Here is a 15,099-nt window from a genome sequence, read left to right as displayed (position 1 = left end):
GTAACATGCTTGAGGTAAAGTAAACATGTTGAAGAGGCCTGGGACTACCTGCTTCTCATCACTCAACACTCATATAGACAGGTAGGGTGTGCCTCCACTGGGACGCTACATAATGGCTTTAGGGTGAACACTCACCCTGCATGCCCGTGAGCTTGCAACACATTGTGAAAGTGACTGTAATTAATGTTTTCTTGCACTCATACAGACCTGGATGTTATAAGACATACTATACTATGTATGTACTTAAAGTGGAAAAAAGTGACTCTCAAGCACACATAAATCATGGCCTATGAATCAGTCCGTCAGTAGGGAGTCAACCTTTCAGTCCAGTTAACCTCCCCAGTTTTGCGCTGTTAGTCAAAACTCCTCAAAATGACATCAGAAGACACACAGGGCGTATAGAGGAGATCACAGGAGGTTAGCACTTGCCTCATCCAGACCTCATGTAGCTGTGGTGCAGACAGCGTTTACCTCACGGTCTCTCTGTGTGCGTGCATGCTCAGGGCAGACCACCACCCAGAGCAAAGTGTGGCACACAGGGGGGGATCAACAACTCAAAAAACTCTGCAATCAATTAAATGTGGCCATGAAAACATTCGTTGGAGTTCAAAATATTAGTTTCATAATGTTTGCTTTTCTCTTTGCGTTGGTCAAAAAACTAAAATAATTTGATATTAGATCAATTTAACTTAGAATGATGTCAGTCTCAGAGAGTAAAAACAGAGAGAGGATTTTAACATGATGTCATATTTACTTTGCATTTGTAGCTAGTAATAAAAGTGCATCAGGGCCTGTTCAAATCTTGGCAAAATGTACTTTGAGTAATCTATTTGAACATCTCTTAATTTAGCTGAATATACTTTATAAGTTGTTTTTTTTAAATAAAGAAAGAAATAGGTTCGAGAGGTTAATCAAAGTTTTTGAGCCTATACATTTTAGGCTGTATAGTGATTGTTATGGATTTTTAACAAACCCATTGAGCTTGATACAACCATTTGTTGGGACAAAAAAGCCTTATAATGTCCCCTAACTGGCATGATCAAAAAGAGCTTCTCATATGGTAAAGAATGGTTGAAATGTTTGCATAAAGGAAGTGATCAGAGAGAGTGTGAGTGTGTAGAAGGGGGATTTTGCACACTTGCAATGTTCATATGTCTACTCACACATATTGCATCCTGTCTCCCACACTGAACCAACCTCAAAATATGTAAACTCTTTCTTCACTTTCATGTGTTGGAAGCCATTCAACCGCTGCATGTGTGCAGGTATGTATGAGTGGAGCACCACCATGTGGGCAGATAGGGAATATGTTGTTGGAGCTGATATTTTTTCACAAATGTCTTACAAGAGACAGCAATACAACAAAGCAGAAATAAAAAAAAAACATCTGAAAAATGATCTGGACATAAGCATAAAATTTTATTTGCAAAAAAACAACAAATCAAAATAAAAGTACAATACATTCTTAAAACCTTTTCTCTACAAAACAATTTCACAGAAATTACCTTGGAATGTATATTCCTATTTTTCATTTTTATGTTTCTTATATATATAGTCTTATATTTAATGTGTTTCTTTTGTTCCTTAAATAGTCCCGTGTCAGTGTTAAATGACGTACAGTTTAGACCTTTTTTCCTGTAGAGGCAGAAAAAGGGTCTTGGAGGGCATTTTGACAATCATGTAGTCAATAACAGATCATTAACTCCACATATATGTCCAGCCGCGCGCCCTCCAGCCACTCCAGTACCATGTTGCATAAACAGAGGCATTAGGAGCCCAGCCTCCAGCCAAACTAATGGGAGCAGGTGGGCTTCTGCTGGACTGCAGCTGCCAGTGAGTCTCCATCACACCTCCTGATTTCACTCAGTAGTCATTAGTACCATCTCTGTGTATCTCACCAATGGGGGCAACTGGCTTGCAAAGACCACTCCTTCCTGTTTCTAAAGTAATATAACAAACACACTGACATGTCTGTAATCCACTGAAGAGAGCCATTATTTCCTTCTTTTACAGTGTATCTGAATTTACAGTGCCTGCTGATAAATAACTGTTTATTTCTGTCTGTCCCTGCCCTCTTAAAACTGCCTGCAGCCAAACCCTGATAAAGGCACACATTTGTGAAACAGCCATGCCTTGCCACATCGTGTTCAACACATGAACTGGTCTCCCTTCTGTCGGAGCATTATACGAGCTTAAAAGAAGAGTGTTTGTGTTTTCGGTAGCTAAGCATTGCCTGTCTCGGTAGCATTTTAATATGAGTGATAAGAGTTTTAATCCCTCAAATCCAATATTTGAAATGCGACTCTCAGCTAGGAAAATGCTTAAAATACAATGGTCAGAAATGTCAGAAAGCTGTTGTTGTCCTCTGTTTCCCTCCTGTTACATTTTAATTTTCCAGTTGACATTGAGGTTAGAGATGTGGAGGGAATGGAGGATACCATCAGTAGAGTTAAAAGGTGTAAACTGTTCACAGATTCAGTGTTTTTGAACAGAAAATAGCACCCAAAATGTTAATTCATCCATACTCAGTCAGGACAAACTTCAGCTAATGAAACAAAATGAAGTCATAACCGATAGCTAGCATTAATATGGGCGTAGTATGTAATGTTTCAACAGAAATAAATGCACACATTTGCATGACATTGAAACAGACAGAGGCAGAAATGAGTTGAGGATAAAATAGATATAGAGGGAGAGAGAGGGACAGAAAGAGATATAAAGATGGCGCATCTGTCAGCATCTTTTCTGATTCAAAACCTTTGTTTCATAATATCAGGACAACGTCAGCACCTCGGTCATACTGGTTAATGATATCCAACAGGTAGTAGTTGATGTATTTAGAAATACGGTTTTACCAAAGACAGAGTTCCTCTACTCGATCTACGCCACCATGTCTGAATCTATCTGAACAACATGTCGACACACATTCTATTAGTCTCCCTCGTGAGAGCGTGTTAGAAAAAAAAGATCTTAGGTTGTCTTCACATCTCCTTGTTAGAAAAAAGGTGCTTCCTGTCATCATAAGCACACAACTCACACTCACATACACTTATATATGTACATACCCACTCATACACACAAACACACACACACACACACACACACAAAACAGCTGTTTTCCAGTCTGTCTGAAAACATTGCACCAGAAAAAGGACAGAGAGAAGGAGAACAAAAATAACTCTCTTCTCTCTGTACAGTAGTTCAGTCAGTGAGGCAAAGTGATGACTCAGGTCTATCTGCGTAAACGGCTCGCTTGTAAGTTCAGAGTTCTTCATTTCCTCATACAGCAAGCGTACAAGAGGGGCCGACGGCGAAACAGAGGCGTCCCAGAAAGGAGCCTGTTTCAAATAAAGGCAGAGTTCAGGCAGTGAGCGAGCTCCCACGGGTCTCTCTCTCACACACAGTGGATCTGCAGGTAGATTCAGAATCCTCCAACCAGAAGGGGGCGCTATCCCTTAGGAGTTTTCTTGTTTTGGGCGTTCCACATGCCTCGTTTGGAGTGATAGTAGTGAAAGAAGTTCCTCAAGCGTAGTCTCTCTACCTCCAAACCATTCTGCAGTACCCTGGAGGGGACAGGAGGGAGAAACACTGGGTTAAAACAGGGTTCTTTTCATTAATGCTGGGTGACAACGGAAGCAACAAGCTTTTTTCATCAGGAGAAAATATTGGGTTCGAACTGGAGTACGAGACTTTTACATATAAATCAACATCTGTTACATTCAAGCCCTTGCCGCCAGGGAAAGCGCTCTGTATTTTGCAGTGTACCGGAGGTTGTGGTGTCTGACGTCTGTGGTGACTTTCCCGCGCTGGTGCACGTATGCCTGCAGGTGAGCTCGTCGCATCTCCCCCACCCCAAAGAGCACTCTCTTCAAGTCTTCCCAGGCAACTCTTTTGACTTTAATCCATCCACTGAATGCCAAGTTTCATTTTTATCTGGAGCATCCACTCAAATAAACGAAATGTGCATTCCAATACCAATACTACTATAATATTTAGTACGCTAGAAAAAGATTTAGTATGTCCGAATACATCGTATGTCAAATGCAGTATGCCAAAAATACCAGGATGTCCTACTACATCCAGTCGCATTTTGCAGTATGCAAACCAGCATGCTTCTCTGACTATTCTGACCCACAATATGAGCAAGAGGGTCAAAGTTCAAGGCGAAATGGTATGAAGAAGTAGTATGTGCCACTTGTATGCATACTGTATGCAACGGTACGTACTTTGTAAGGGCAGCTGCAGTATGTACTAAAAGTAAAAAGAAAAAGTATGCAATTTGGAACGTAGCCTTAGCTTCCGCTTTACTCCTGGCTGCTACTCCGTTGCTATGGTCTCTCCCATATGGTAATTACTCTCACTGCCAGAGGGTGGGGGACAAAAATTCAGCACTCCAGCTTCAACAGTCATATCAACTGTTCTTGGGTCATGTTCAAAATACTGTGGCTTCTTCAATCATCTGATAAAACTTATTTTCTTCTTTTAATAAAGTCGCTAAATATAGGATTGGGAGCTTTTCGATAGCCTGTCAACAGCACTCAACATGGCGACTTCATTCTCTGCACAGGTAGACATTACTCCTCTATATCTCTATATAGCAAATTGTTGTTTGCTGCTATATTAATGCTCTGGACCCTGAATTTAGCACCTTTAAAGTGTCAGTTCACCCAATTTACATCTAGCTGGTATCTTAACACGCAGGCCGTTTTAGTTTTATTCGCTCAATTATCCATCTGGCTGCTTCTATATCCAACAAGTTTTGATAGCAGCAGCCTTTCTTGATGTAGGTAAAAGAAGACATTTCCACACACTGAATATTTGTTGCTTGCCCAAACATTCAACACTGGGAGCTTGCAGTATAATTGAGCAGACTGTCTCTGTTTTTCCTTCATATGCTGTTTTCCAAGAAACACATATAAATATTGCATCCTAACAGTAATGAGTTGTACTATACAGAAGGAGGCCACAGTCCTATAAGCCTCTGTACAACATGATGCAATCTGGTAAAACACAACTACCATTAAAAAAGCATATAATATTTAATTACAACTTCAAACGTTGCCATAGAGTTGAGTCAGCATCGCTCTGACACAGTCTCAACAAAACGAAACTCTTCTAATGCTATTCATTGCAGGGCTACTGAGTTGCCTTGTTGCCGGGTTACCTGTCCAGCAGCTCCCAGTCCTCTCCACCCCAGCGGTCTTTGAATTCCTCCGTGTTCATCCCTCCAATCTTGTCAAAATCTGACTTATAGATTCCAAACAGGCCAAAGCCGTTCACCTCCCAGTAACCTGCGGAAAGAACAAAAAGAAAGTTAAAAGGATATGCAAGGAAACATTGGTCCCATTGCAAGCCATTGCAGTACAAGTGTGTGCTTCTGATGCAAGAAACTTTATTATGCATGTAAATTGAAAAACTGTATTACGAATTTAAAGTAGCTGTCTGGAACTGGGGAATGAGTTTGAGTGACGAGTCAAACTACAAAAAACTTGAAAACTATGTTAATATGCGAGTGTGATTATTCTTGTATGAGCGCAGATGTGTGCCTGCATGCGTGTAATGTGTGTGTGTGTGTGTGTGTTACCATCAGGCTCCCGTGGCGAACTGCCGCAGCCGAGTCTCATGACAATGGGGGCAAAAGCAAGGCGTCCCTCCACGCAGTGCTTCCTGATGCTTTCCAAGATGTTGAGAGGGAAGTGGATGTGCAGATCACACAGGAACACGATGCTGTGACTATCCTGCAAGAGGAAACACAAACATGTACGCATTCATTACATATAAATAATCTCTAAATCTTTGTCGAAGAAGAAAGAAACGTTTGTGTGAATGATGATACTGTGCATGAGCTGGTACAAATATGTGTGTTCACATACGTCTAATATGGGATTTTAGGATTAAAGAAAGTGGAGAAGTCTGGGCTCAGCATCAATGGCTTGTCTTCACTTCCAGAGCCCGCAGGTCACTCAGACATGAGTGATGGCGCTGTCATCCCACCGTGACAGCGCTGACACTCAACTGACGGATCAACGTCTGTCCAAATTTCCAGACGCTCCACGCCCCCTGTGGGTGAGCGTGCATGCGTGTGTGACAGCCAGAAAGCGGCGTTAGGGCCACATGCACACAAATAACCTGTGGAAGGGAATGGATGTGACAGCTATGGCGTACACATGACAGAGGGAATGCAGCTAACTGTCTAAGCGATTCTCCTGTCAGCCACAGCTGGGCTCTGTGGGTGAGGGCGAAGGGAAGCAGGAGGAGGCTCGGAGGTAAGGGCGAGATCTACAGCCCGTGACAGACCTGCCTGGCAGTGATGTATTCATTATGCATGAGTGTTCTTTCTGTCTGTCCATCAGTAAAGGTCATGCGGTCAGTGTGAGTGGCTGACCTTCAGTGAGTGGCTTTTTTCCTGCCAGCTCGCATATTGTTGTCTTGCCTCTGTGTGTTTGTTTTTCTAACCTCAATAGTGTCCACTCCGATCTGCAGTCCTGCTGAGCGCTCAAAGTTCCCCTCTCTCCTCAGATACTCGTATCTGTCAAAACAAAATACACACACACACATCACTTAGAAACCTTGAACATATTCTAATATATTTCAGTCCTATTACACGACTGATTGTGTTGTAGGACTGTGTTGGCCAAAACTGATGTTTGAATATGCTTTATAAAAAAACACATTGTATGTCATTTTCTGTATATATCACAATATAAAACGTGTGTTTTGTTTGAAAAGTACAAACGTCGAAAGATAGCAAGTGACCTTGACCTAACGTTGCATTTCATTTTCAATTAATGAAAGTGACGTATTGTGACTCCCTTCATGCGGTGCATTCAGTGTGCACAGGAGCCACTGTAGTGCTGATTTTTTTTCCACAATCAAATATTAATACTCATTTTTCGAATATCTTTATATGTTTTTACAATTCGAATAAATATTTGAATTTAGAATATTAGTTGATAACCCTATTGTGTTGCCTACGCACACACCTCGGCACACTGCTCTCTCTTAGTGCCTGCTCCACGTCCATGTCTTCGCTCTCAAAGTCGACAATGATGATGCTGAAATTGTCATCCTTTGTCTCGTGATGAAGCATCTCCATGTCAGAGATAAACTGCTGTACCCATCGAGCCTGGTTTTTCACTGAAGGACAGTAAGAACAAAGGGAGAAGTAAATAACAAGTTAGGAAAACGAACAAAAAAAATCGAAGAAATTCTTCTTCCTTTCCATGTATATTGTTGCATGTGCCGAATTTTTCTCAGAATAATCTTAGTTCAACAGTTGCTTTTATACCATTGATTCGGTTTTCAAAGTTAACCGAAGTCCCCCTTTTGACTGACCTGGCACCACAAAGTGCACCATGACATCTCTCCTCCACTGCAGCATGACCGGCTGGCAGAGCAGAGGCTTAGCATAGGCGGTGCTCCAGGAGGTCGCTCCGGGCCGTGCGGGGGACCTGGCGGAGGGAGGTGGTGGCGGAGTGGTGAGGCTGGACGTGGCAGCTGATGGGGCCGAAGCTGGCACCGAGGCCGGGGCGAAGTCGGTGTTCTCCAGACTTTCCTCTCCCTGCCTGCTGCGGTGGAGCAGCAGGTAAATGTATTCCGACAGACGCACCACGCTGCGGCCTCTCTCCATTAGCTCCAGCTCCACGAGGTAGCGGTTCCCTCTCGCCGAGTCGCGCCGCTTCTCAACGTTGACGATTCGCAGCAGGGTGTAGATCCTGGGGGCAGAGACGGAAAAAAAGCTTCAGAGAGCACAGATAGGCTGTACATGCTCAGAAATATAATATGAAAGAAAGGAAGGGAATGCAAATACAAAACACTATTTCTTATATCATTCTTACGACTGCATTAATTATTGTTTGACTGTAGGCACCACTTGAAAACATGGCTACTCATTATCGGTGGCGATTGAAGTCAGCATGGTGTGATGTGGGAGGAAAATGAAAACAGAGCTACTTTACACAAATAACATCAATGTTTTTAAGCACTGCTGCAGAAAATGGTAGTCAGTGCATAGAGGACTGCTAACTTGAAGTCAAAGCACCGGGGCATGATCAATATGTTCTCAGTGAAATTACTTCTTGCTTTACATAACGGTTAGCATAAGAAACCACATTTGAATTTACAAGATTGCAGGGAAACATAAGCTGCCTTTTTAGTCTCACATTATTCTCACTCCCTGCCCCTTTTTATCCTCACCCTCCGTTGCGCTCGTTGAGTTTCTCCATGTACTGCGCCAGCACGTCCACCACCTCGCTCTCTGCCAGCTGGAGGTTGCCAGACACATTGCAGCGCAGGTCATTCCAGTCAGAGCGCAGCAGCTCGAAGTCCATCGGATTGACTGAGAAGGTCCTCTGCCAGTTGATGCTCTCCTCTGCCCAACCTGGCCGAGCCTCGACCTCCTCGTAGCTGTAGTCCGACATCTCGCCCTCCTCTGGTTCTGGCTCGGGATCGGGGTCGGTATTAGAGCGGTTTGTGTCCTGGCCGAGTTCTGCCGGGTTGGGGACCGGGTCTGGCTGCTGCTGGGACTCTGTGATCTCGGAGGTCCTGAGGTAAGAGGTGACCCGTGTTTGACCTTGGAGGGTGTTGTCTGTGAAGTTCAACCTTTGCTGGGTAACTGGAGGGGGATCTTTATGATGGGACAGTGGGGTTAGCGGATCCCCTTTGCTTCTGGGTACATCAGCAGCTGCAGTAGTCTTTAAATCCCGGTGCTCCCCTTTCCTCTTGCTTTTCTCTGGCTGTTTTGCCCCTGCTGCCCTGTTGGCAGACTTCTGTACACTTTCATTCTGTATGTTGACGCTTCCATTGTGAGGAAACGTCTTACCTTCTTTTGTGGGGGGGTTAGGCCAGAGCTGAGGGGCACTAACAAGACTTCTGCCTCCTGTTATGCCTCCCCCAGCATGTCCTTTGGCACCCAGGTTGACCAACCTTGTGGTCTTCCCAGTTTGGTACAGAAAAACCCCCGGGAACACCTCTCTAGGGTGGCGAGACATCCTCTCCTCCCTCCTCTCTCGACGCTGCTCCCTCTCCCTCTCCCTGTCCTTCTCCCTCTCCTTGGCAGGTCGAGGCCGGGTGATGTAGATCTTGTTCTCCTCCCTCTTCTCCTTCTTGTTTCCAGTGAGCTTGTTGCTGTTATCGTGGAGGTTGTTGCTATGGGCGGAGTTGCTGAGGATCTGCTTGGCTCGGCTGGCAAGGGCAGAGAGGGAGGACTTTTGGGGGAAAAGGAGCGAGGACTTGCTCAGTTTGGGAAGAGTTTCAGCTCCCTTCTCTCCTCCTCCGCCACCTGTTCCTCCTCCCTTCCTGCCAGGGCTCAACTCTGCAGGACCAGTGCGGATCCAAGACAGGGAGCGAGCCCGGACCACGCTGTCCATGTCAGGCTGAAGCACCCTGGTTTGGGGCTCTTCAAGTCCCTTCTTGGTGTCCTGTCTCATGTTTGTGTGATCTCTCCCCCAGTCTCTGTCCAGACCCATCTGCCCATCTCTGTGAGGAAAGTGTCGCCTCTCTCTGCGGCGTATGATACTATTGACTTCTCCCTCCCCCTCTTCATCAGGGTCCTCCTCCTCTTCCTCCCCTTTCCTGCCAGCTGGTGTCGGCGCAGGCTTTGAGTGCTGATGGGCAGGGTTGGAGGTGTGGCTGGTCTGGCTGGGACGAGAGGGCTTCTTGGGCGGCTGCGTGCCAACAATCTCTGCCTCGTCCTCTAAATCCACCACCTCCTCTTCATCTAGGAAATCTGGACACACGAAGGACACAAAGTTGAAAGAGTGTGCATGTGTGCACATGTGCGACTGTGCATGCATGCAAGAGCGTGTGTTTGTTCATTATCAGTTACCATCTGGGTTGGGGAAGAAGAACGGCCTGTCATCTTCCTCCTCATCCATCTTCATATATTTGTAGAAACCAAACCTGGCAGATGCAAGAGGAGGCGTAAACACACACGTTAACACACAGAACCCCACGCATTAAAACAAGGTTGAATGTGCCTTGCAACATAATAAACTCAATCTCTTGGTGAGAGGTCGCATGAATCACCGCCATCAGATTCACAGACACTCGAGCAGGTATTCTGCATAATCACTGTACTCGCTCTTATATACAAGACAGAGACAAATGTTCCCATAGCTCCATAAGAGATAAAAGCAATAATGTCCTTACTTCTCCAAATAGATAGGGGACTCTCTGTAGAAACACTTGTTCTCTCGCTCCATGTGGGTGAGGCGTGTGAAGTCGTTGGGGTAAACGAAGGACAGATAGACCTGAAGAAAAAGTAAAATGTCAATCAAAAAACACTGTTAAAGGAGTTAATTCTCATTTAGCAGCACTCTGTAAGGATTATTTTAACACCAGCATTTTATCAAAATCAGCCACATAATGCTGTGTTTTTGTTATGGTGATTCCTGTCAAATCTTAAATGGATTTGCTGCGTTTTCTTGGCTCTCATTTCCACTCATCTCTGCAGCCGCTGCAGTAACTCGTGTCGTCCTAAAGGGGGGAGCAGCGCTCAACACTACCTACCACCTGCTCCCTCAATGTGTTTAGATACAACAGGAGGGATGCAGTGGTGATGTCCAAACCAGCATGGACTTAGTTTCTATGCTTTTTTCTTCTCTGTCCAGTTGATCTGAATATTAAGCTGACTCTGTAAGGGGATACTTTTTCATATTTGGAGGCACTTCTGATGAACCCACAGGTCTAATTTTGGTAAAAAAAAAACAAACATCATCACACATCTTGAGTCACGGGTCTTTTTCTGATCCAGAGGTGACTTACAAATTGCAAGCCCTGGTATCTGGCGATGGGAAAATCTTTGACTACATAGGTCGGAGAGTAGAGACACGCCGGGAGAACGTTCTCCAGTCGGGAGGGGTTGATCATAGGAGCTGAGGAGAGAGAAGTGGAGGTAAATATTTGAGAGGTACAAACAAATATGTATATGGAATTCTGCTTTCAACAAACATAAGAGTCGGAAAGCTAGGAGACGACCAGGGCAATGACAAAACGAGGAGGAAAACACACAAAAAACTGGAACACAGCCAGCCAGACGAAATGACAGTCTGAATACAGCTAAACTGACAGCCAGAGAGACGGTGAGCTAGACAGTCAATCAGTCAGTCAGAGAAAATGACAGGCCAGAAAATCAGGATGAGGACAGCCTGAAACGATGACGGTTAGATTTACTGCGGTAGAAGGTGTCCCTGGGGTCCGGCTTCAGCATATCCGCTCCATGCTGCATGGCACTGCCTCCCCGCAGACCCTGGAGCTGAGCCTCCGCTGGGAGACGGATGTGACTGGCCAAGGTCTGGGGGATGTGGTCCACACTGTTCATCTTCAGATTGGACTCGTCTGTAAAAATACAGAAGAGACACAGAGTGAGGCAGAGATGATGAAAAAAAGGGAAGGAGGAAAATCCCTATTTCTCTTAATGACGGATGAATTTGACCTTGGAAGAAAAATATTATGCACATTATTTGTGTCACAATCATCATGAATCTTATACCGACCATGAAAAGGTGAAGGATGGGGAGAAAAAAGAGAGGCAGAGAGGAAGGAAAAAAGTTGGAAGAAAACAAATACAGAGCAGAGCAGAGTCATAATTATACCAATCGATAGCAGGGAAGGAGGAGAGAGCATCTGTGATTAATGGCAGGTCAGCATCATTTTTAGGGTGGGGTGTGTACTTTCAGTCTCTGTGTGCACACACTACACAGACACTTCCTTTCTTCTAACAATAAGACATCTGTTGATCACATACTTGGTTTACACTACACACTTGTCAAGACTAACTGATTATCTATGTTACTGAAATCCTCAAAAGAAGCAAACAAACAACAGAACTCTTTCTTTTGATTAATTTCTATCATGTTGCACAGATGTTGTTGAAAGAAATACAGCATTATTTCTGGCACAGATATCGAGACCTCATCCATTTAGTAATACCAAGCAAATATGGCAACTATTTGTGCTTAAATTAATTTCCTGGTCGCTTTGTAGTAAATGAGTATGTGTGTGTGATGGTGTAAATCCATTAACAGCTACCATCTGGGTAACGCTTTTATGCGCATTTCCACTGATTCTAAAGTGAAAAACTATTATCACACCACTAAAGAGGTGCATTTGGCTTGAGCCCATGAGGAATTGTTTTGGAGCTGTATTGAACTGCCCTGCAAATTAAAAGGTTTCTGTACCATGAACAATTATCCTCCTGACATAAAGGATAATCTAATTTGTAAAAAATTCAATAACACACACTTCAGCAGGATTTCTTTTTCATCGTAAAGATGGATGTTGAGGAACCCATCCAAATGAGATACTACATTCTGGAAATATTCAATAATTTTAAAAGATAAATTAAAGTGCTTACATGGGTAGTAGAACAAATGCACTCTACAGAGCCAGTTTGGCACAATTATTCCTAGTTCAGAGACTGAATATGAGCTGAAAAAGTTAGTTAAAGAGGACATATTATATGCATTTTCAGATGTATACTTGTATTTTGGGTTTCTACAAGATCATGTTTATATGCTTTAATGTTCAAAAAACGCTTTACTTTTCTGATACCGGCTGTGCTGCGGCACCTCTTTTCACTCTCTGTCTGAAACGCTCTGTTTGAACTCCTGGTCCCGCCCCCTTCCAAAAAGCCCAGTCTGCTCTGATTGGTCAGCTGGCCCACTTTGTTGTGATTGCTAAACCGATCCAAACTCTTCGGACTCCGCTCCAGCTCTCCTCTAACTAGGTTTGTTTGAGGGCGTGCCAAACTAGCCGCTAGGCTGGTACTATGTTAATGTGTTACTTAGTGACATCACCACGTTGCAAAAGAAAAGGCGGCTCTTCAAGCAAGACGTTTCAAGCAGTTCAGGAGCAGTGTTTCTGTGGGGGAGAGTAACTCCCTTTGGCGTGGACTTTGGGCTTTGTAACTTTGCAGACCTTTGTCATGCAAAAAACGATATAACACACTAAAGAAAAGGGAAAAAGGCACACAAGAATAATAGGTCCTCTTTAAGGATCACTTCTTGGGCTCTCTTATGTCAAAATATGTAAAGTATTTGAACATTGGTTGCAGAGCCAGCCATCTCTTAGCATCTGGCTACAACTCTGTGACTGACAAGGTGTTGACGTGATGAGAATGAGGCTCATAGTTTGGGCATGAACTGAAAAATAATACGCTTTAATTAAGTGCTACAACGGCTGAATTATGTTAATTGAAAGCCAATCAGAGACTTAATTAAAGTGAATAACACAGAGGACAAGTATCCTCGGGAACGCCTACAAACGCTTCTCTGTGTGTCAAACGAGAATTAATATCAAACACTTTCCACAGTGAGAGGATGGAGAAACCCAGTAAGATAGAGAGCATGACATTAAGGGAGGAGTAGGGATGGATGGGCGGAGGGTGGTAATGTTTGAATCCAGCAGGTGACCTCATATACTGTACAAGGCCTCCTTCTTTCCCCAGCGGAGCCGAGTCATAAACAAGAAGGCATACATCCCTAGCAACCTGCAGCTTTGCCCAAGATGACAACTCCACACATCATTCTCTGTGCAGCTGGCATTTTCCCTTGTTAACGATACTGAATCTCTGTGACACGTTGCTATTCTTGGAGCTATGGAGGTTTGACTAGAGATCCTACTCTGGAGGTAGTGCTCTCATCTCTGCTACGAATGACACCTACAGAGAAAAATAGAGACAATCTGCAGCTTCCCAATGAGTAAAGACTGAATATGAAATAAGGGAACATGTTGATTTTAAGCCTTCATCAAGACTTATAAATATCAATGACAATAAATGTTTGTTTGAGGGACAAGAGAGAAGCACATCTTGGTTCAAAAAAGGCTGATTCTGTGACATTAAACCACTGATCGATACCAGACTAGACTAATGAAGTTGTTTTTTTACAGCATCATTTCCTGTGTCTATTTGGCAAGCTCTGAGCTAAACAAAGAGCCCCATGTGGATCTTAGCTGCAAACATCAGAAAACTTTAAAGTCAATAAAAGATTAATCATGAAATGTATTTTATTTTCACGACAAGAAGACGTGGAAATGGATTAGCAGGGCAGATAGCTCTTACCTGTGTACATGGAGATGTAGGCTGAGTCTACCACTTCATATTTCAGACCAGGAAGGAACGGACGCCACTGTGTGTGAAAGCAGAGAGGGAGAGAGAGAAAAGGGATCGAGTGAACTAAATGTCAACATGTGGAAAGTAGAAGGTGAGCAGAAATCGTCCATCACTGTTTGCAGGGCTAAACTGTGACACTCTCTGTGTTATTGATCTTAGCAACATCACAGGATCGATCTGATGCTGGGTTTTTGTATAAACACACTTAGCCAGAGAGAGGAGAGGAAGCCAAAAAAAAAGGAAAAAGTGTGGCACATGAAACAGAGAACAAGAAACGTGAGGCCGTAAGAGGCGAGGAAGGAAGGGAGGAATGAGCAAACAAGATGAGAAAATAAACCGTGGGCAGAGCGAGAACAGAGCCGTGACAAGTAGGTGTGAGGAGGAAGATCTAGTAATGACCTGAAAACAGAGAGAAGCATGGGGAGAGAAATAAAGAGAGAGCGGCTACAATTCTTTTAAATAGATTTCACAATTACCACGTCACTTCTGGTTACCCAGGATATAATCACAGGAGACAGGTCATTTTCCAACCCTCGGGTTGAGAATACAAATATAAACACCCTCCTTAGGCTCATGCAAATGCCTCCACATGTGTATGCAAAACAAAAACACACACACAAATTCACTGTTTTAGATTTGGTCATTGATGTGGCACATGTAAAAGCCCAATCCAGCCTTTGTTTTGTACGATATCCATGTTGTTTGCTACTCAGAACACATAGGCACACATACACAAACAAGTGCACATTTAAAAGAACAACAAACAAGGACACAGAGCGACATCATGCTGAGCAGCAGCAGGGAGCGGCTCAGCAGGCCACCCAAGGCCTCAGCATCGTGTCATTATTTCAGGGTGATTGTCCTCAAGGTCGAGGCAGATGGCTGTCAAAGCCCGACTCTGGGAAGGACAAAAAAGTGGAGACCACATGTGAGTTGTAACTTATGAGGTTTAGTTTCGCTCGCAGCCGAATCACAATACCAACAGA

The 15,099-nt window shown here is 43.9% G+C and overlaps 1 protein-coding gene across 1 annotated transcript in view; it reads right to left on the bottom strand.

Annotated features, from left to right (window-relative positions):
* Positions 1-1,387: 1,387 nt before the first annotated feature.
* Positions 1,388-15,099, bottom strand: part of LOC141765925 (N-acetyl-beta-glucosaminyl-glycoprotein 4-beta-N-acetylgalactosaminyltransferase 1-like) — a 163,703-nt gene continuing 149,991 nt past the window's right edge. The window contains exons 9-20 of the mRNA XM_074632235.1: positions 14,063-14,129; positions 11,173-11,337; positions 10,765-10,874; positions 10,150-10,250; positions 9,827-9,900; positions 8,197-9,727; positions 7,336-7,715; positions 6,984-7,137; positions 6,457-6,529; positions 5,585-5,738; positions 5,165-5,291; positions 1,388-3,563 (exon numbers count right to left, since the gene is read on the bottom strand). Of these exons, the coding sequence (XP_074488336.1) occupies positions 3,449-3,563; positions 5,165-5,291; positions 5,585-5,738; positions 6,457-6,529; positions 6,984-7,137; positions 7,336-7,715; positions 8,197-9,727; positions 9,827-9,900; positions 10,150-10,250; positions 10,765-10,874; positions 11,173-11,337; positions 14,063-14,129 (3,051 nt within the window). The 3' untranslated portion in view covers positions 1,388-3,448. The remainder of the gene's footprint in view (positions 3,564-5,164; positions 5,292-5,584; positions 5,739-6,456; positions 6,530-6,983; positions 7,138-7,335; positions 7,716-8,196; positions 9,728-9,826; positions 9,901-10,149; positions 10,251-10,764; positions 10,875-11,172; positions 11,338-14,062; positions 14,130-15,099) is intronic.

This window comes from Sebastes fasciatus, chromosome 4 (genome assembly GCF_043250625.1).
Source record: "Sebastes fasciatus isolate fSebFas1 chromosome 4, fSebFas1.pri, whole genome shotgun sequence".
NCBI classification, from domain to species: domain Eukaryota; kingdom Metazoa; phylum Chordata; class Actinopteri; order Perciformes; family Sebastidae; genus Sebastes; species Sebastes fasciatus.
Note: the sequence above shows the minus strand (reverse complement) of the source record. Positions and strands in the feature narration are given on the sequence as shown.